At 54.3% G+C, this 20320-nt stretch overlaps 1 protein-coding gene across 2 annotated transcripts; it reads right to left on the reverse strand.

Moving 5' to 3' along the window:
* Positions 1-1271: 1271 nt before the first annotated feature.
* Positions 1272-7786, reverse strand: LOC113983925 (ubiquitin carboxyl-terminal hydrolase 42-like). Of its 2 annotated transcripts, none has more exons than XM_027713516.2 (12): positions 7664-7786; positions 6190-6390; positions 5696-5803; positions 5518-5620; positions 5324-5391; positions 5093-5163; positions 4462-4544; positions 4045-4156; positions 3571-3711; positions 3266-3366; positions 2368-2506; positions 1272-2065 (listed from the first exon to the last, which is right to left on the reverse strand). In XM_027713516.2, exons 1-12 carry the CDS (start codon positions 7713-7715, stop codon positions 1358-1360), a joined length of 1887 nt encoding a protein of 628 aa, XP_027569317.2. In that variant the 5' UTR covers positions 7716-7786; the 3' UTR covers positions 1272-1357. The 2 variants fall into 2 exon arrangements, with proteins under 2 accessions (XP_027569317.2, XP_039244136.1); XM_039388202.1 differs by lacking the exon at positions 7664-7786 and adding an exon at positions 6974-7053.
* Positions 7787-20320: the final 12534 nt, after the last annotated feature.

Below are 20320 nucleotides of genomic sequence, written 5' to 3' on the forward strand. Positions count from 1 at the left end.
TCAGGAAAAGTGTTCTAAGAAAGACCTTCACTCAAAGCAATGGCCTTGGGTTTTCTGGCTGCTTTTCCCAGAGGAAGCAGCATGTCAGCAAAGGAATCAAAGCTCAGGGGATTTCCAGTGAGAAGGACACTGGGAGGAGTTGGGTATGTATTCTTCCATCCCATAAAATGAGAAAAAATGGGCCGGAGTGAGAGGTGAGGGATTTCCAAAGTCTGCTCATCTCTGATGTCTCCCCTCCCTGGCCTGGAGGGATCCAGTGCCTCCGGTGCAGAGCCGAAAGCTGTGCTGCAGATCCTGAAGGTGATTGTCCTGCTTCTGGTCAGGGCAGTGTTAATTTGGGCAGTATCCAGGAGGGGGCACAGCCAGGACATAGAGGTTATTCCTCATTTTGTCAAGGATGGGGGAAGGGGTCTCTTCCAGGTTGTGTGCGTGGTGGCAAAGTTGGGCACCAACTGGTGAGCAATCATGTGTGAGTCATTTGCCTCCCTTGGACACTCGGTTATTAGTATTGTTTCTGTTACTGTTGTGTTGCTGTACTGTTTTCTTATTTCATTGCCGTTTCCAGTAAGTTGTTCTTATCTCAGCCTGCCATCTTTACCTTTTGTGCCTCCAATTCTCCCGTCCAGCCTGCCTCCGGATGGAGGGGGAGTGGGAAGGAAAGGAGGAGTGGGAAGTGAGCGAGTGGCGCACGATTTGCATGGTTTCAGTGAGAACACTAAATTATGGAACACCCGTCTTAAACACATCATCGTGGCTGGGCTTCTCGAACGAAGATTTAAGAAGGCTCCATCCACATTTGTTACAGGCACGCTGGTGGCTTAGGAGGCCAATGCGAGATAGACATATCCGATTGCAAAAGGCACAGCAGAAAGACTCCCTAGGTGGTATATTCTGCAAGACATGATTCTTTCTCCCTTGTCTTTTCTCCTCGAGAGGGATTCTGCGTGCGTTCTCAAAGGAAACAGCAGCGTTAGAGATGGTGTGTCTCCAGGCCTCCCGATTGGAGGCCAGAGTAGACCAGTTATGTTGATTGATATGGCCGAGGCTGAGATGTTTGTAGCTATAATTGTCTACAACGTGGAATAAATAATTCTGATTACAGTATTTTAGTATTTCTTATTTTATTATTTTAATAATATTTCTTATAACATTACTATCTATTGCTGAATATATATAACATGTAATAATGTATTATAAAGTATTACTTCTCTCTATATTTCTATATTATATTTCTAAATATATTTCTATATTTCTATATATACTTCTCTCTATATATATTCTATATTTCCATATATATGTCTATATTTCTAATAATATTTCTATATTATTGTAACTATCATCTTCTTAGCTAAATCATTCACTCAGGTCTGAGAAGGCGTGTCGAAAACAAGGATGCCTTGGCTAATAAACGCAGTGCTAGTCTTCCGTTCTGCTTGAGCCAGGGCCATAATCCAACGCCATCATTGCCAGAGTGCCCTGAATGCTTGTCTGACGTGAATCTCTGGGGCGTGGAAACCCTCCTCTTCTTCTCTGAAGGGCGGTAGTCTGTGTGCTGCACAACCTGGCTGTGGCAATCATAGCCCCGCCCTGTTGATCTTCTCTGCTCTCTCTGCCTCTGTCGGGTTTGCTCCCGAGCAGCCCGGAGCATGAGAGCCTGCTTGGAGCTGGCTTTGGAGGGCCCTGGAACTGCAGGATTCACTAAGACTTGGTCACAACGTGGAGGACTTGTTCTCTCCCTCTTTCTCTTCCGCAGTGAGCGGTCATAGTCTGTGTACTGCACAAACCGGCTGCCAAGGTTGTAAGTTCCCCGCACAGATCTGCTTGGCTCCCTCTGCCTCAGCAAGGTTTGCTCCTGAGCAGCCCTGGCAGCGGGAGCCCACCGGCAGATCCTCTTGGAAGGCCTTGCAGCTGTGCTATCCCTAGGACCACGGTCACGACTTGGAGGACCAGTTCTTCTCTCTGAAGCGTCGTCATAGTCTGTGGTGTCCCCAGAGCAGCTGCGCAGATCCCTGCCCCACAGAGGGAATCTGCTCCGGGACCGCTCCCTGCCAGTGTCCTTCATGCCCTGCAAAGAGAGCTGTGGAGAGTTCCTGCCCTTTTCTCCTGAAAGGATCAGAGCAGTGGGGAACCCCTACAAGTTCTGGGACAGGACAGTTTGGGGCCTCCAAAAGGCTCTTTTGGAGGGCTACTAAGACCAAAAGGCCAGAGGCGCACCAAAGGGATGGATCCAGGTGGGATGCTTGGAGAGGGAGCAGCGTTGTGGCTGTGAAGAAAGGTGCGGTGTGTGAGGGGCAAAAGAGAAATGCTGAGATCCCAGAAAGAAATCCACTATTCCTCTGATGCCCTGACCCATGACCCCAAAGTTACCTTAGTCCTACCAGTCAGACCCTGTGGTCCAACAGAGCCCGCCTGCTTGCTGCTGGCCACACACTGACTGAGGAAGGAAGGGGCATGTGATGGTGCCAGGGAGGAAGAAGGCCTTTCTCCAATTCTCAGATCAGAGCATCTGGAGAAAAACAAAAGAGTGATCTCAGTTTAGAGCTGTTGTTGCAACCTCCTCTGGGGTTCAGTCATTTTCTCAGAGAGGCTTCTATGACAGAGACAAGACTTAACCAAGGACACTAATGGGAAACTCAGCGTGGGTCTTCCCACCAAGTTTGCCTCTGTCCCAACAAAAACCTCATCTCTATACCTCCCACAGCCTCCATTTCATAAATTCACAGACTTGTTTGGGTTGCAAGGGACCTTTAACTTTATCTTGTTCCACCCCGCTGTGGTGGGCAGGAACACCCTCCACTATTCCAAGGTTTCTCCAAGCCCTGTCCAACCTGGCCTTGAACACTTCCAGGGATGGGGCCCCCACAGATGCTGTGGCAACCTGTGCCAGTGTCTCAGCACCCTTACAGCAAAGAATTCCTTCCCAATATCTAATGGAAACCTGCCCTCTGTTAGCTGGAAACTGATAGCCTTCATCCTGTCACTACATTCCCTGACAAATGGTGCCTCCCCATCTTTCCTGGAGGTCCTCTTTAAGTCCTCTTATCTACCAGAGTCAACATCAGAGACCAGGCAAGTAGCAGATTCCATCCGGGCCGCAGCCTGAAGCCCAGTAAAGGACAGACACGGAGTAGTTCAGATTTGACAGCACTGAATGATGCAGGTAGTAATTTCATTTGATGAGAAAAACACTCAGGAAGGTGAGAAGCACAAGTGCAAATGAGGAAAAGGAAATGTATTCTGAACATATTTGAATCCTGGTTATTACCTGGCATAGAACAGCAGGTAGGCTTGCTGCCTGAGAACTGTGTCAATGGAACGCAGCTGCACAGATTCATCGTCCATCCGGTACCACAATCCATTGCTGGCCTGTAAAAAAAAGGCAAGGATCTCTCCATGGTTTCTCTCCAAAAACACGGGTAGGAAACTGCCAAACCGAGAGCATGTCAAAACAAATGCAGTCCAGCCACTAAGGAGGCCTTCTGCCCCAAAACTTTGCCTGTCAGTAACACTGACAGGAAAGTTTATCTTCCCCAGCACACCTTTTTCCCCATTGGGAAGTTGCTCTTTTACCTTTGTGTAGCAGAAATAGTGTCCTCCATGACAGCTGACACCACTGTGCACCAGGACAGCATATAAGGAGTAGAGGAGTGGTTCTCCATCTGCCTGAGACATGTATGGGCGAAGATCCAAGTACTCCGGATACTCTACAACCTATGGAGAGACCAAGAGGGCTCAGAAATGACCCTGGTCTGTGACATGAAATAGCCTACCAAGTGCAGGGGCCAGTCCAGGTGTATCAATACATCTCGGGGGCTCATGAGCACTTGGTTTTCCATAAAGCAACATAAAATCGTTTGGGTGGCAGGAAACCCTTCTCAGTCAAAGCAGCCCTATCAGAGCACAGTGCTTGCCTGTCTTCCCACAGGAACTTTCCACTCCCCAGAAGGGACCACAAAAAACCCAACACAAGCAGCTTGTGACAAGCATCCTGCTTTAGGAAATCTGCTTCTTGAAGAGAAAGCTGCACACCAATAGTGTACACACCTTGCTGATCTTCCCAGCAGTGAAGCAGTCAAACCTCTTCAGACACACAGTGAGAACCTTGGGTGCACAGTGGACAGTGAACCTCTTAGTGGCGGCAACATTCTTCTCACACCTTGAAACCAAGCCCAGAGCACAGCGCTGAAATGCACCCTATCTTCCACCAAGGCAGTCAGACAACCTTTCTTGTCTCGTGCATCCTTATGCTATTTTAAGGCAATTCGGTGCCATATTTAAAACAAACAAACAAACAAACAAACAAAGAAAAAACCCCAACCCCCCTCCCCCAAAAAACCAGACAAACAAAACTGTGTCTCATCAGTGTGCAGTAAACTTCCACGAGAAGATGACTTCTGCTCAATGACTTGTAGCCCCCTCCCACAGAGTCTAGTGTTAATATGTTGTTAGGAATCATCTTACTTGCTACATTGAAAGCAGTTTTCACCATCCAGGTGCTCAGGTGTTACAAAGTCCTCCAGAGCTGCAGTGAGGGATGAGGCTGCCTGGAGAATTGAGAAATCGGTGCACTGAGCTACAGCAAATGCCCTGGCCCAAACATTTTCCAGGAGCTGACAAGAAAACCCCTGTAGCTGATGCTGAGGAGACCCGCCATGAATCTGCAAGCTGTATCCAGAAGGAGCCAGAAAGAGAGTGTGGTGCTGAACATTTCCCCTGTCCCAGAGGTTCTCAGGGGCAATCAAGAGCTCCCTCTCTCTCTCACCTGCCATTGAGCTACTGATGTTATGTAGGGTCATCAGTAGTGAAAACAATCCAACCCATCAGCCTGGAAGCCAGACAGGTGTTGAAGGAGGGCAAAGGAAAGAAGGATGAGGATATGTCAAGGGTGCAGAGCGCATAATGGGTGCTTGTCCAGCTTCAAGCCAGCACCTACAGAGAGACCAGTGCCATGGCCTCTGCAGGAGGACAACATCCGTTCCCCTTCCCATCCACGACCAAGACCTCTGGTGTTCACAGTCTATGCTTTCAGGACAAATGGGTTGACTCTGAAAAGCCTTGCCATGTCTTGAAGCACAACTGCAAAACCTCTTACTTTGATATCCAAGGGGACATCCAGGAAGGCCTCATAGGAATCAGAAATGGCTTTGCAGCTGAAGCAGATGACTGGAAGGAAAAATCAAAATGCCGAGCAATGGTGAGCTGAACGATGGTCCTGCTTTGTGCTCATTGTACCTGTCCTGCTAGTCCCAGGGCCAGCTGTTGGGCACAGGCAGACAGAAGGGCACAGGCAGTGCCAAGGAGAGCAGCTGTTGTAGAAACATACCTCTGGATCTCAGAAAGCCTCCAAATATTTGATGGACAATGGTAGTAGATTGAGATGATATGTCCAAGCTGGAAACAAGTAGTAAGACAGAGCATTACTTCCTCCAAGCCCCGGCTGGAGGTTTTCCTTGATGAGGCCACATCAAGGAGTCCAAAGGGCTCAGAACTTTGTAAAGGTAACTTGCTTGTGCTTACTCGTTGCTTGCACCCAGACAAGCTCTCTGCATGGCATTGACAGTACAGCAAAGGAAGTCATGGGCATCTTCCTCCCTGCCAAGCTGAAAATGTTCTCCTATGACTAAGAAACAGGAAGTTAGTAGTTGTCTCCTACAGGAAGGGAAGAAAACCTGTCAAAGAACCTGAAATCACATACATCTGAAAGCCCTGAGAACAGCCAAAGGCAGGATGGCACTGACTGAATGCAGGACCTTGTTAACATGCGCTTCCATGATGCACATCATGCAGAAGCCTTGTTGGCGACCTGAGGAGGGAGGGAGAGAAGGTCCTCTGGTTAGCAAAATATCCCTCGTGGTGGAATACTCCTCTTCTTCCACTCCCACTCCAGTGCAATATGCCACTCCTCCCAGTGTTTCAACAAGCACGGGACGTTTTAGTGCATAGAAAATGTTCTTCAGAGGAATGCTAAACTGAGGTTTTAACTTGCAGGAAGAGAGACCCAGAGCTAGAAAGATGTGCCTTCATGAAGAATAAGACAGCTGGACAGGACAGGTGGCTCCTGAGTGTACAAAGAACACAAGTTCTGGGGCTGACAAAGGGCTGCTTTTCTCCTAAATCAAATTTCAGGTTCTGGGAATCCTTGGGATTTGATTAACAGATTCACAGGGAGATGTCCCTAAGAGTACTCACAGGCCTGGCTGTGCTCCCGGGAGAGCAGATAGTTGGCCAGCGGCGGGGTGTATGTCAGGCATTGCAGGACAGCATTAAGGAAGCATGTGTTGCCCACATTGCGGAGTCCTGCTCCAGCACTCTGTCTTTGCTGCCAGACCATGCAAATCTTCTCGGGGGGAAAGAGGATCCTTTGTGGCGGAGTCATTCCCTCGGCAATGACTGCAGGGAAATTCCATTTGAAAAGAGATGAAATGAGGCACAAAGGCATATTTAAACAGTGAGGTCTCTACAGGAGCGCTCAGGACCATCTGCTTCAACTGCCAACCCAACAACATCAGGGGAAGCTTAAACAGTGCCATTTAAATTTACTGTTTTGGAAAAATCCATTCCCCTGTTTACGTTGCTGAGAGTCCAACAAACCCACCATCTGATTTCTGGGCCGCAGGCTACCTTCCTTTCTCAGTAGAGTTCTAGACTGGATTATCAGTGAAGCCATCCCTTTTCCTGATTGTAACTTGTTGAAAACAAGTAAATACTGAGCACGGAAGGTAACCCAAAGGATGGCAGACCTCTCTACGAGCAATGGCAGCTTTCAAAGTCTTGTACCTAGTGTCAGAGGAGCGACAAAAGGTGTTTTCCTGGGTCTAATTGTAAACACGGGGGTCAGTTGGACTGCTCTCAGGAAACATCCCAGAGATCACTCTAGGTTGTGAGCACATCATTCTGGGATTTGACCACCAACCATGTCAGTTGCCTGTGGCAGTTCACAAAGTCCAAACTTGCTGGTGAAGCTATTACTCACAGGAGTCGTTCCCTGCTGTGGCCATTGCCTCTCTCAGGAAGAGAGTGCAATGCTTTAGATGACCAAGGATGTCTTTCTCTCCAGAAGGAGAACAGCACCAATCCCGTCACCTAGTTGCAAAGAAATTACTGTAGCTCACCGAAAGTATCAAAACTCTAAAGAAACGCAGAACGGCATCCCCCACCAAGTCTTTCAGTGGTGCTCGGAACTGCTGCTGAGCTGCGGCTCACGCCCTTATGATCAGGCGCGGGGCACCAACTCACAGCGGGTTCAAAGGCCCTTTTGAAATGCTCCAATGTACGGTACCTTCTCTGAAGAGGCCCTGCTGCTCTCCTGACACTGCTTCAGCAACAGAGCCCTCTGGCTTTCCCACCTCCTAGGAGTGACCGTCTTTCAGCCACTACTTTAACTGCTGCCTTTGCTGCTCTCCTTTTTCTGCCTCCCTCCCTCCCACAGCAATCAAGGTGGGCTGAGCCCATCCCCTCAGACTACAGTCACCTCCCTGCTTACCTATCCTAGGCTATGGAAAAAAACCCAAGAATCAGCAAACTGGAATTCTAGCCTAGGTCATACCTGGCCAGCCTCTAAAAGTTGTAACAGCTCAGCCTACAGCTCGGAAGGTATAAATCAGCCTATACTTTTATCCCCTATACCCTGCTCTATGATCTGTGCCAAAAGTCAAAGCATTACCTTTGAAAGAGGAGGAAAGTTGAGGAGAAATGGTCAGTAACCAATAAACCATCCAAAAAAGGCAGGCACACAAGTAGCAAAGGAAGGAGCTGAGTTATCCCGAAGGCCAACTCTGTCCAACTGATTTTCGTTGGCGCGCTCCTCAGGATACCGGATGGGTGCCACATCTCTGCCCCTTTGTGACATGGGGTCACATGGAACCACATGGAACCACATGGAACCACATGGTTCTTGGGCACAGGAACCCACATGGCACGTCCGCCAGGTGGAAGCCACTGGACCTCCCCCCGTGCTGGTGGCAAAGGGCTAGTCATCCTCTGACAGAGCTCCCACACCTTCCCTGAGCCACACGGCCTGAGGAGTAAAAGCCTGCTCAGGGCTGTAACTGAGCCAGGTCACAGCTTTTCTGGCCCCCAAGACGCTGAGGGTTTCACTGCCACTTCTATCAGTGAGACTCTTCGCAAAGCACCTGGACTCTTATGGGTTCCTTTCCAATTAATTTCATCTGCCCCCAGGGTACAACCATGGGCTGACCCTGAACTGGGACTGCCAAAGGAACCCTTCAGAGGCTGCGCTGGGAGGACCTTGGCTGGCTGCTGGCCCCCGCCCAGCTGCTGTCTTGTCCTCAAGCTCTGAAAACGTTCCTGGATGGCTTTTTAGCAGCTTCAAATTTACTCCTGCCGCTAGGGTTGGTTAGGTTTTGATCAGCCGCAACTTTAGCCAGACTCCCACTCTGGATGGTGAGGGCACGCGCGTGTTAGGCGGAGCTGTCCCCTGCACGTCCGGCGCCGAAGGGGGGGGTCGGTGAGTCAGAGGGGATAAAAGGGGTGGTGGGACCCCAAGACTGAATGGGAGAGGAGTGGGACCCCCCAAAAGTGGAGAGGGAGGGAGGCTGAGAATTGGGGGATGATGGGAAAGGGGTGGGAGAGGTCAGAAGAGGGGGAAAAAGGGGAGGGTGGGACCCCCAAACTGAGCATGAGGGAGGTGGGGATTGGGGGAATGATGTGTATGGGGTGGGAGAGGGGGAAAAAGTGGGGGTTGAGACCCCAAACTAAACATGAGGGGGCTGGGGCTTAAGGGGACCATGGAAAAGTGGGAGAACCAGGGAGAGGGGTGGAAAAAGGGGGTGGTCTGGAGGGATGGACAGTCCCATGGGGGTCTTTGAGCACTGGGGGGTTGGGAAAGGTTGGTCCCCCTGAGCTCCCAACTTCCTCTGGGGTACTGGGGGCTGCTGGATCCAATCTCAGCCTTGCATTGTGCCAACAGTTGAAATTTAGAGCAATTCTAGAGGGGGGACTGAACGACGTTTGTCCCCCAGGCTTTAATGATGGCAAATCAGATCTATTGAAAGAAAATGAATTATTTATTTTTGCAAATGATGACACAGAACAGAATTATTTAGTGAACAGTAGAAACACTAAAACTACCAGTAGTGCAGGATAAGATAGGACAGGGCACTACACTAAAGCAATTGTTGAAGCAATTCTATTAAAGGTGGCAAACAAGCAATAATTCTTAATTAGAGATGGATGGAACTCCCCCAGAGCAGCGCTCGTGGGGAGATCTCTGCTCTCAACCTCCAGCAGTGACCTTGGGGGGGTCCCCAGTCAAGGCAGGAATCTCCACACCCCCCAAGAAGGGTTCTGTTGGAAGAAGCTGCCCCTGGCAAAGGGGACTGGCCCTTTCTGGTAGAAACCCAGGGACTGACAGTCCTTGGACTCCAGGGCTTCCCTCACCATCAGGGGCTTCATTTGGGGTGAAACCAGTCTGGGGTCCAACATCTCCTGCCTTGTCCCGGCCCCCTCTCAGCTCAGCACTGACCCCTTTGCAAATGGGGCATTGTCTTGGGGCCATTGCAGGGGGGATGTCCTGCCCCAGTGTCCCAGTGTTCCTTTAATTCCCAGAGGCCCTGCAGTGTCCCAGTGGCCCCTTGATTCCATGACCTTCTGAAACACCTCAGGCTTCCTTTGGTTCCATGAGGCCCCCCTGTCACAAAGGCCCCTGGATTCCATGAATTCCGCAGTGTCACAAGGTTCCTTTTTTTCCATAGGGCCCTGCAGTGTCCCAATTGTGCCTTGATTCCAGGAGTACCCAAATTCTCCCAGGGTTCCTTTGGTTTCAGGAGGTCCCGCAGTGTCCCAGCGGCCCCTTCATTCCAGGCAGGCCCAGGGAGACGAAGGCAAAGACGGAGCCCCGACCCCCGTCAGCATCTTGGGGGGGCGGGGGGGCAGGACCCGGGAAACGGCGGCGGCTGCTGGGAAGGGATGGGACTGGGATGGACTGGGATGGACTGGGATGGACTGGGATGGACTGGGATGGACTGGAACAGACTGGGATGGACCGGGACACCAGGATACACCGGGACCAGGACTGGGACCCAGCAGGACCCCCCGGGAGCAGGATCTGAGCACACTGGGACCCTCCAGGACCAGAACTGGGGCAACAGGGATCATACTGGGAGCAACTGGGACCACACTGAGGGCTACTGGGAGCAACTGGAGGCCACATAGGATATAGTGGGAGTGCCTTGGAGTCACTGGGATCATACTGGTGGAAACTGGAATGTTACTGGGGCATCTGGGAGTGACTGGGAAGGACTACGAGCATGCTGAGGGCTCTACTGGAATATACTGGGAGTATCTGCAACCATGGTGGGGGTAACTGGGACTGTACTAGGAGTGACTGGGACTACATGAAGGGGAATTAGGACCAGGCTGGGGGCAACTGGAAGGAACTGTGAGTGACTGGATCTACAATAGAAGCAACTGGGATTGACTGGGACCGTCAGGAGGGAAGACCGGGATCATACTTGGAGTGACTGGATCTGTGCTAGGGGTAACTGGGAGCAACTGGGACCATACTGGGATCACAGTGGGAGAAGCTTGGCCCATGATGGGAGCAACTGAGACCACACTGAGGGTGACTGGGGTCATACTGGGATCATATCAAGAGTGAGTGGGATCATGCAGGAGGTGATTGGGATCATCCTGGGAGCAACTGGGAGTGCACTGTCGATGACTGGAAGTGGCTGTGAGCAACTGGGATCCTGCTGGAAGCTTCTGGGGGCAACTGGGAATGAGTGGGACCACATGGAGGAAACTGGGAGCAACTGGGAGAGACCAGGAGTGACTGGGATCATCCTGGGACTGACTGGGCGCTGAATCCGAAAAATCGGTCCGAGAAACTGCTCAGAGACTTTTTTCTCTTTAAGCAGCCAGGTATTTGTTTATTCAACGTTGGGAGCAAGCCAGCTCGCGCTGGACAAACTTGCTCCAAGGCTTCACACAAAATCAGCATTTTTATACAATCTTCAGCTGGGATTAAATGCATATTCAAGTGATTCCAACATCTCTCTCTGCATATTAAGAATAGGCGGAGTATAGGTGGAGCTCAGGCGGGGCTTGGGGCGGTGCTTCTCTTGGCCCTCAATCCTGAGGGGACTTCCACTCTTCCTCCATGGCTCTGGGGGCTTCAACTCATCTTCCTCACCTTGACCTTCCTTCTCTTCCATTGTTCTTGACCCGCTCCCTGAAGCTTGGAAAAAGCCCTGGCTCCCGGCCTATTCCTCCTCTTCCAATGTCTCCCTGATCCTGCTGTCTCTCTAATTTATCCCCTCGAGGCCTAGGACATGTTCCTGTACTATTCTCTGAAGCTTTGCTCCAGTCAGTAGAACAGAACGAGCACAGATGGTCTTGGATGTTGGGAGCTTGTTAGCAGGCCCAAATTTCTTTGTGAACTCTTTTGGGCCTGGCCTCCTGTTTCACCAGGGACACAGCCCGGGCCCGGGTGTTCCCATTCCCATTCCACGGGTTTGCATTCCTGTTCCAGGTGTTCCCATCCCATTCTAGTTGTTCCCTTCCCATTCCAGGTGTCCCCATTCCCATTCCAGGTGTCCCCATTCCCATTCCCATTCCAGGTGTTCCCATTCCAGGTGTTCCCATTCCATGAGTTCCCATTCCCATTCCATGTGTTCTAATTCCCTTTCCAGGTGTTCCATCCCATTTTAGGTGTCCCCATTCCCATTCCTATTGTCCCTCCTCCCATTCCTGGTGTTCCCATCCCACTTCTGTTTTCCCCATTCCCAGTTCTTGGTGTTCCCATTCCCATTCCAGGTGTCACCATTCCCATTCCTATTGTCCCCATTCCCATTCCAGGTGTTCCCATCCCACCTCTGTTTTCCCTATTCCCATTCCAGGTGTCTCCATTCCCATTCCAGGTGTCCCCATTCCAATTCCTGGTGTCCCCAGTCTGCTCTTAATGTTCCAATTCCCATTCCACGAATTCCCATTCCAGGTGTTCTCATTCCCATTCCACGAATTCCCATTCCCATTCCAGGTGTTCCCATCCCAGTTCCTGCAGTCTCCATTCCAATTCCTGGTGTCCCCATTCCCATTCCTGGTGTCCCCAACCTGCTCCCAGTGTCTCCATCCGTCTCCCCGGTGTCCCCATTCCCAATCCAGGTGCCCCCATTCCCAGGTCCTGATGTCTCCATTCCCATTCCTGTTGTTCCCAGTCAGCTCCCAATGTTCCCATTCCCATTCCAGGTGTCCCCATTCCCATTCCAGGTGTCCCCATTCCCATTCCCCCTGTCCCCATTCCCATTCCTGGTTCCCAGGGAGGAACTGCCGGATGCCGGAGGAGGAGTCTAAATTTATTGCCCAAAGCAGTAGATTTTCACACCAAAATAACCCCTGGTGATGTCACCGCTGTCCCCGTGATGTCACCACTGTCCCCGTGATGTCACCAATGTCCCTGTGATGTCACCGCTGTCCCCGTGATGTCACCGCTGTCCATGTGATGTCACCAATGTCCCTGTGATGTCACCACTGTCATTTCCCCTGCTGGTTTACCATTAAACCAGCACACCAGGTCTGTGCCCAACGGGGGTCCCTGTGGATCATCCAACGCGGGTCCTCCCATGGCTGATGGAGTTGGAGCAGCGGCCGAAGCTCTTCCCGCAGTCGGGGCACTCGGGGCTTCCATTACTGGTGGGTCCGTGGGTGGGAGGTCAAGGAAGAGCTCTGCCTGAAGCTCTTCCCACACTCCCCACAGTGGAAGGGCCTCTCCCTGATGAGGAGGCGACGGTGGGTGTAGAGGGTGGAGCTGTCCCACGTTCCCTACACGTGTAGGGCTGTTCCCCAGTGTGGATGTGCTGGGGGCTGAGCAGCTTGGGGCTTGTGCTGAAGCTCTTCCCACATTCCAAGCACTTGTAGGGCCATTCCCTGGTGTGGATGCAACGGTGTTTGCAAAGGCTGGAGCTGTCCCTGAAGCTCTTCCCACACTCCATACACGTGTAGGGCCTTCCCCACTGTGGATCATCTGGTGTCGGAGCAGGTGGGAGCTCTTCCTGAAGCTCTTCCCACACTCCGCACACGTGTAGGGCCTTTCCCCACTGTGGATCATCTGGTGTTGGAGCAGGTGGGAGCTCTGAGTGTAGCTCTTCCCACACTCCCCACACATGTAGGGCCGTTCCCCAGCGTGGATGCGACGGTGGTTGCGGAGGGTGGAGCTCTTCGTGAAGCTCTTCCCACACTCCCCACATGTGTAGGGTCTTTCCCCACTGTGGATCATCTGGTGGCTGAGGAGGTGGGAGCTCCGTTTGAAGCTCTTCCCACACTCCCCACACGTGTAGGGCCGTTCCCCACCATGGATGCGACGGTGCCTGTGCAGGGTGGAGCTGTGCCTGAAACTTTTCCCACACTCCCCACATGTGTAGGGCCGTTCCCCAGTGTGGATGCGCTGGTGGCTGAGGAGGTAGGTGTTCCTGCTGAAGTTCTTCCCACATTCCAAGCACCTGAAGGGCTTTTCCCTGCTGGGAGGCTGCTCAGGGACCACCAGCTCGCAGCTCCGCCTCAAGCTCCGGCCGCCTTCCCGGCACACGCTGGCTCTTTCCTCCTCACAGCCCCCTGGGCTGGCTTTGCAGCCCCTCCTGCGGGGGCATCTCCGGCCCTTTTCCTCCCCGCTGCCTTCCTGCGCCGGGGAGCCCTTCAAAACGGCCTCTCCCACCAGGCTCTGCCGCCGGGATTTGTCCTCCGCGCTCTCCGGCCTCACCTCGGGGCCTGGGGCAGGAAGCAACAAGGACACGCAGGGGATTTGCCTCCGGCCCACAGGGAAGCCCAAGGACATCCCCCCAACTCCGGCCCCGGCAGGACGGCCACAAAAGACCGACCCAAAGGGGCACTGACTTCCTCCTCACCTGCCTGGGGGGCCCGCGGCATCTTCCTCTTCCTCGCAGCCTCCTCCTCCATCCGACCAAGCTTTGGAAAGCAGAAATCCTGATGGGGGGCGGAAAAAAGGGGGTGAGTATGTTGCCCAAGTCCATCTCTGGAACTCACCGGGCATCCTGTGTCCCTGAAAACCTCAAAACCACCAACATTCAGTCCAGAAAAAAAGAAAACAAGATTTGGAAAAAAAACCCTGCACAAACTCCTTGCAAGTTTGCAAAAGATCAAATACTCCAAAAAAAATACTCCAAAATATAAACATTCAGCTCAAAAAGACCCTCCCAGATGTTTCCCCTCTCTGCACCTTTACCTTCTGGGCTCTCCCCTCTCTGGGCTGCTGGGGGTCCCGCTTAGGGATGCCGGGGCTCTTGGGTGTCCCAGGGGTCCCTTCTCCCCTCACTCTCTGCTTCAGGGGGCCGGGTTCCCAGACACTCCCCCTCTCCCCCTTCTCCACTTTCTTGGCCCGGGGATCCCAGGGGTCCCCACTTCCCAGGCTCCCCCTTCTCCGGGATCCCCCTTGCAGCCTCCCGGGGCTCCTCCCTCTCCCTGCTCCCCCCTCCAGCCTGCCGGGGGTCCCCCAGCTCCGCCATCGCCCCGCTCCGCTCTCCACACTCCAGGGCTCCCGCCCTTCCTCCCCCCACCCCCTGCTCTCCCGAGGGCTCCCCAAACCCGCTGCCTCGGCTCCCTCCGGCTCCCCCGGACCAGCCCCCCCCGCCCACACCGGGCTCACAATGGAGCCGCCGGGGCCTGACCCACCAACACCAACCCCCAACAAGGGGGGGACCCGCAGCCCCCCGACCACCCACGGGGCTCTGCCCACAACCCACCCCGACACCGCCCCAAAACACCCACCGGGGACCCCCAACAGCCACCCGGCACACAGCCCCGCACAAGGGCCGCCTGTGCCCGAGCCAACAAAACGCCCCCACAGCCGGGGGGACACCAGAGGCTGCCCCGGGGCAACGAGAGCAGGGAGCGGATCGGGCCCCGCACACGTGGCCGGGCTCTTGGGTCAGCCGGCCGGGATCGGCAACCAACAGCACGGCCCCGACCGCCGGGGAGGGGAGAAAAACAAGGGGTGAGCGCATTGCCTTGGGAGTTTCTCCTGCCCAAGTCCATCCCTAGAACGCACCGGGCATCTTGTGCTCATAAAAACTCCCAGAACACAAAGATTCAGCCCAAAACCCCCTCCCAGAATTCCCCATCTCTCCTCTCTGGGATTAGGGGGGTCCCCCCTGTCTGGCCTGATGGCACTTCTGCCTGCATTGGGGGTCCCCCTTGTCCGGGTTGCCAGGGGTCCTGTGGCTCCGGGGGGTTCCCACTCTCTGGGGTCCCCTTTAGTGTTGCCAGGGGGGTCCCAGGGCTCACTTCTCCCCACTCTGCCTCCCGGGGCCGGCCGGCCCTCCTCTCTCGCCTCCCACCCTCGCAAACCTCTTGGCGCTCTCGGCTCCCACCCCGCCTCAAGGCCCCCCCTCCTCTCCACACTCCAAGGCCTTCCCCCTCTCCGGGACCCCTGCTTAAGGGGCCCGGCGCTCCCTCTCTGCTCCCCCCCCTCCAGCATTCCAGGGGTCCCCCAGCTCCGGGATCGCCCCTCTCCGCTCTCCCCACTCCGCGGCTACCGGGGTTCCCCCCCGGCTCTCACGGGGGGCCCCCAAACCGCTCTCGCCCCCCCGCCATTGCCGAGCCACCGCCAGGACCTTTGGGCTGCTCTTCTTTGTGCTCCCGCTCGGCTCCTCCCTCGGCTGGGCCGCCGCTTTTGGCGGGTTTCCTCCTCCGGGATCCACCCCCTGCAGCCCTTCCCCCCCTGGCCCAGCCCCCTTGGACCCCCTTGGGCCCCCCTTGACCCCCCTTGGGCCCCCCTTGGGCCCCCCTTGCCCAATAAGTCTGATTATACAGACAAGCAATTGGTTTTAATCCACAAAACCCAAATGTAGAACCCAGCACCCTGGGCCATGAACAAAGTGCTGTTCCTTGGGCCCCCCCCGAGTCCAAAGTAAAGGGAGAGGGGAAAAAAACCTACTGGTGGGAGAGCTGTTGCAGTCTGGTCAAAAGTGGTGGTTGCAGTCCAGTTGAGGGGGGTGGTCTCAGGCTGGTTGAGAGCGGTGAGCTGCAGTCCTCCTCTGGATCCCACGAGTGCTAAAAAGGTTCTGAAACTCCAGGTTTATATATTCTCCAGTTCAGGCAGGAATGCCCAGTCCTCCCCTCAGAGTGGGGAATTCCATAAAAGGATGCTTAGTTCTTCCCTCAGAGCAGTGAATTCCATAAAAGGATGCTCAGTTCGTTCCCTCAGAGCGGGGAATTCCATAAAAGGATATGAGGACAGGAACACCCCCCCCACCTTGCAGGCCCTCCCCCCTCCCCCCGACAACAGTTCCTGGGAAAATGGCATGGAAGGCCATAGAATCCACAGTTTTGGGTTACACCCATCCAGTGATGAATCAGTCCCAGCTGTTCTAACTAGGACAGGATTCCAGAGTGGGATCAGGTGGAATTGTGGACTGGGATAAGGGCTGGATTCTGGAGTGGGATTGGTGTGGGATGGATGGAGTTGGATTGGGGTGGGATGGACAGAACAGGATCAGGTGGGATTCCAGAGCAGTTCCTACTCTCCCTGGGCTCCACAGCCGGCTCCATCCCCTGGGATGGGAACAGGGACATGGTGACTCCTTTCCCTGCTCTCATCCCAGCAGGAATCACAGCCTGAGCGATCCTGGAGCTGGATCCGCCCCTTCCCTCTCCCTGCAGGAAGGCAGGAGCTGCTGGCAGAGCTCATCCCGCTGCTCCCACCCACCCCGGCCCCCAGGGGCTCTTCCCAATGGATCAACTTCCTACTTTTTCCCGTGTGAAACCCAGGACCACAATTATTCCGGAGGCTTTAATTTGGGTGTGAAAATCTCCTGCTTTGGGCAATAAATCCTGGCTCCCTCCTCCGGCATCCGGCAGTTCCTCTGTGGGAACCAGGACTGGGAATGGGGACAGGGGGGACTGGGATGGGGACATTGGGGACAGGGATGGGGACACCAGGAATGGGAATGGGGACGTCAGGACTGGGATGGGAACATTGGGTATGGGAATGGGGATGTGGAAGACCAGGATGGGAACAAGGGGGACAGGAATGGGGGACACTGGGAGCAGGCTGGGGGCAGCAGGAATGGGAATGGGGACTTGGGGGACCAGGATGGGGACACTGGGAACAAGTTGGAGTCACCAGAAGTTGGAAATGGGGATACCAAGAGCAGATTGGGGACGCCAGGAACAGGAAATGGGAACACCAGGAGACAATAGGGAAAGGGATGAGGACACCAGGAACAGGATGGGAAAGCCAGCAAAAGGTTGGGGACAACAGGAACTGGGAATGGGGACATCAGGAGTTTGGAATGGCAACACCAGGAATGGGAATGGGGACATGGGGGACCAGGATGGGGTCATGGGGAACAGGTGGGTCATTACCAAGAACTGGTAATGGGAACACCAGGAGCGGGAATGGGAATGTGGGGGACCAGGATGGGGACACTGGGGACAGGAACGGGGACACTGGGAGCAGGCTGGGCATTACCAGCAATGGGAATGGGCACGGCAGGAATGGGAATGGGCACAGCAGGAACTCTGTGTCTCTGCTGGCCTCCCGGGCTGTGCCTTGGAGCCCTGACAGCTCCTGCAGGTCGCAGCTTTCCCAAGGCCTGGCAGCCCTCGCTGCCGTTGCCGGTCCTGCAGCGCCGGGCGGGACGCGCTGCGGATCCCGCCGGGCTCCGGCGCTGCCACGGAACCCGCCGGCACCGTCAGCCCGCACGGCACCCACGGCAAGGGGCACCACGGCCGGGCAGCTGCTCCCCACGGCATCGCCAGCCCACAGCACCCGGCAGCTCCCATTGACTCACTGCAGCAGGAGAGCAGCAAAGCCTGGCAGCAAACTCCCAGGGCAATTCTAGGGGCCAAAGGGACGCTTCCAGCAGCATCCCGGACTTGAGTATTCCCGCAGAATTCCTTCTCCAGCTCTGCAGCCTCTCCTGCTGTTCCAGGACTGTCGGGTTTACACTGCCCTCCTGCTGCTCCTGGCTCAGGGCTCGCCAGGTTCAGTGCCCCCTCGGCAGTCCCGGACAAAAGGAGGGCACTGCTCTGCTCTGCTTTCTGCTGCTGAACATCTTCATTCTCCTCCTCGCAAGGACCCACAACTCTCCCGCTTTACAAAGAGCAGCAGCACTTGGCAGGCCCGGCAGGATCTTCCCCACAAAGGCCGTGGCACTGCCCTGTGCTCGTCCTGCCACAGGAGCTCAAGGCTTCTGCACAGCACAACTTCCCAGCAGTGACCTCCCTGCTCCAGAGGGATGAGGAGCCTCTGCTGAACTGCAGAGATTCACACACTGCAACCACTGCACTGCCTGCATTTCCTGCCATTCTGCAGCACTTGGGCATCTACTGTGGCTCTTCCTGCTGTTTAAGAAGGAGGTTTGCAAGCTCTGGGAGCTGGATGGAGTTTTGTTCCAGCTGCCAGCTAAGGAAGTTTTCAACCTGTTACACAATACATGCAATGAAAACTCCAGTGATTTAAGAACCTGGACTCCAGTAGAACTGTTGGTTTATTTATTTCATCAGGAAAAATAGACCAGGAAATAAAGCCAGTCCTTAATATATGGAAGTCAAATGAACTCATTTAGGTAAATAAATAGGCTCTAAAAAGGAAGTTATTGAGTTTTCTATATGGATACATTAGAGAAGGGAGCAGGATACAATGCTTGGGATGCTCCTTGGAATACTATTCCAGAAATGTCTTAGTACAGACCATTAGACTCCACAACAGAATCCTGCCAAGTAATTATATCCACATAGGAAAGGAAATTGTTGGGGATCCTGACCTGGCTTTTGGAGGTATCAGGAGCTCCTAAAAAACAAGTATCTTAAACTGAAAACTTTATTCAAGTAGCTGAATCTACCCAGCACAGGGCCTTCTACAGCTCATGATGAGCTTTTTTTCAAGACAGAAAACCCCAAACCAGGCACAATCTTCCACTCCAAAGTCTCACCCAACTGCCTTCATCTCATCCCTGCCCTCCCCCAAGAAGATTCCACCAGCCAAGCCCAGGGCACTCCAAGGGAAACCCTTGTGTGACCTTGTCTGGTGTTCCCTGGGCACTGAGGGAAGAAGAGAAGTTTATCAAGGTGCCAAATGCCCACGGAGATCTTGGAACTCAGCTCTCCAGGATGCTTTGCAGCCCTTCTCAGTCAGCTTGAGCTCTTCAAATACACTTGTCCTCAGCGTTTTCTCTGAAAGGGTCACTATGATCTGAAGGGTCAAACTCAGAAGTGTCTGAACCTGCAGACAGTCCTTCCTTCTGGGCAGAGCTGCAGCTGCTTGGGAATGTTATTCCCTGCTGGCAGCTTCCCACAGAGCTGTGGGCACACATTCTCCAGGCAGCTCACTGAATGCAGTTTCCTTCCAACCTGAAGGGAGTCTTTGCTCTACAACATCTCTCCCCGGTGGCACTGTGTGATTGCAGGCTGGTTCTCCTGGCTCTGCCTGTGTCCTGCTCTCCTTGGAAAGCACCATGTCCGTAAGGATCCAGATGTTGATCCTCATCTCGAAGAGAATCAATAAAATATCATTAAACAGGCATAAAATGACGAGAATCAATCAATGAAATGCCAGATCTATCTGAAAATAGACACAAATACAGTGTTGTGGAGCTCCTGGCCCGGTTTTCCCAGCCCTGTGGGGGGCGGGAAGCCCTGGGGCCTCACTTCTCTGCCCCCTAATTAGGAGCAATTTATTAGGCTAATTAACCACGGAGTCATTTGTTCCTGAGCTGCTTTGTCCCTCTGCCAGGCACAGGCCAGCCCGGGCTCCGCAGGCTGCAGGGCTGCTGCGTCCTGTCAGTGCTCAACACCTGGGATTTATTTGCCCCCAAAAGGGAAAACGGCCCCGAATCCCGTGGGCCGAGCGCAGGAGGGGACAGAGTTGTGGCACAAAACTGCAGCCGCCGGGTTTGCCCAGCCCGGGAAGAACCAAGGGCCCCGCAGTGAGGTGGGACCCCCCAGCAGCCCCTGTGTGCCGTGCCCAGCTGAAGCCCTCCCTGGGGCGCTCGGGGCTGGCTGGGCACACTGGGAGCGCTGGGAAGGGCCCCGGCTCGGGGCGGGGGCGGCGGGTGCCCAGCAGTGACTGAGGGGAAGGGCCTTCACAGGGACCCCCCGCGCCCCTGGCTGCCCACGGGAAGGGTTTTTGGTCCCTCTGAGCCATTTGGCGGCGTTTCTGGGCTCGGCGGGGCCGGGCAGGCGGCAGCGGGACACGCGGGGCCCGGGCCGTGCGGCGGAGCCGGTTGGGAACTGCGGGGCGGCCCCAGCGGGGCCCGAGGGCGGAGCGGAGCCGCTTGGGAACGACCCCCCGATCCCCCCGGGGCCAGGTCTGATGCCAGGAAAAAGCGACGATATTAAACCCAAG

The sequence above is a fragment of the Pipra filicauda genome, unplaced genomic scaffold (assembly GCF_003945595.2).
Source record: "Pipra filicauda isolate LSUMZ 115617 unplaced genomic scaffold, ASM394559v2 scaffold621_size299420_pilon, whole genome shotgun sequence".
Lineage (NCBI taxonomy): Eukaryota > Metazoa > Chordata > Aves > Passeriformes > Pipridae > Pipra > Pipra filicauda.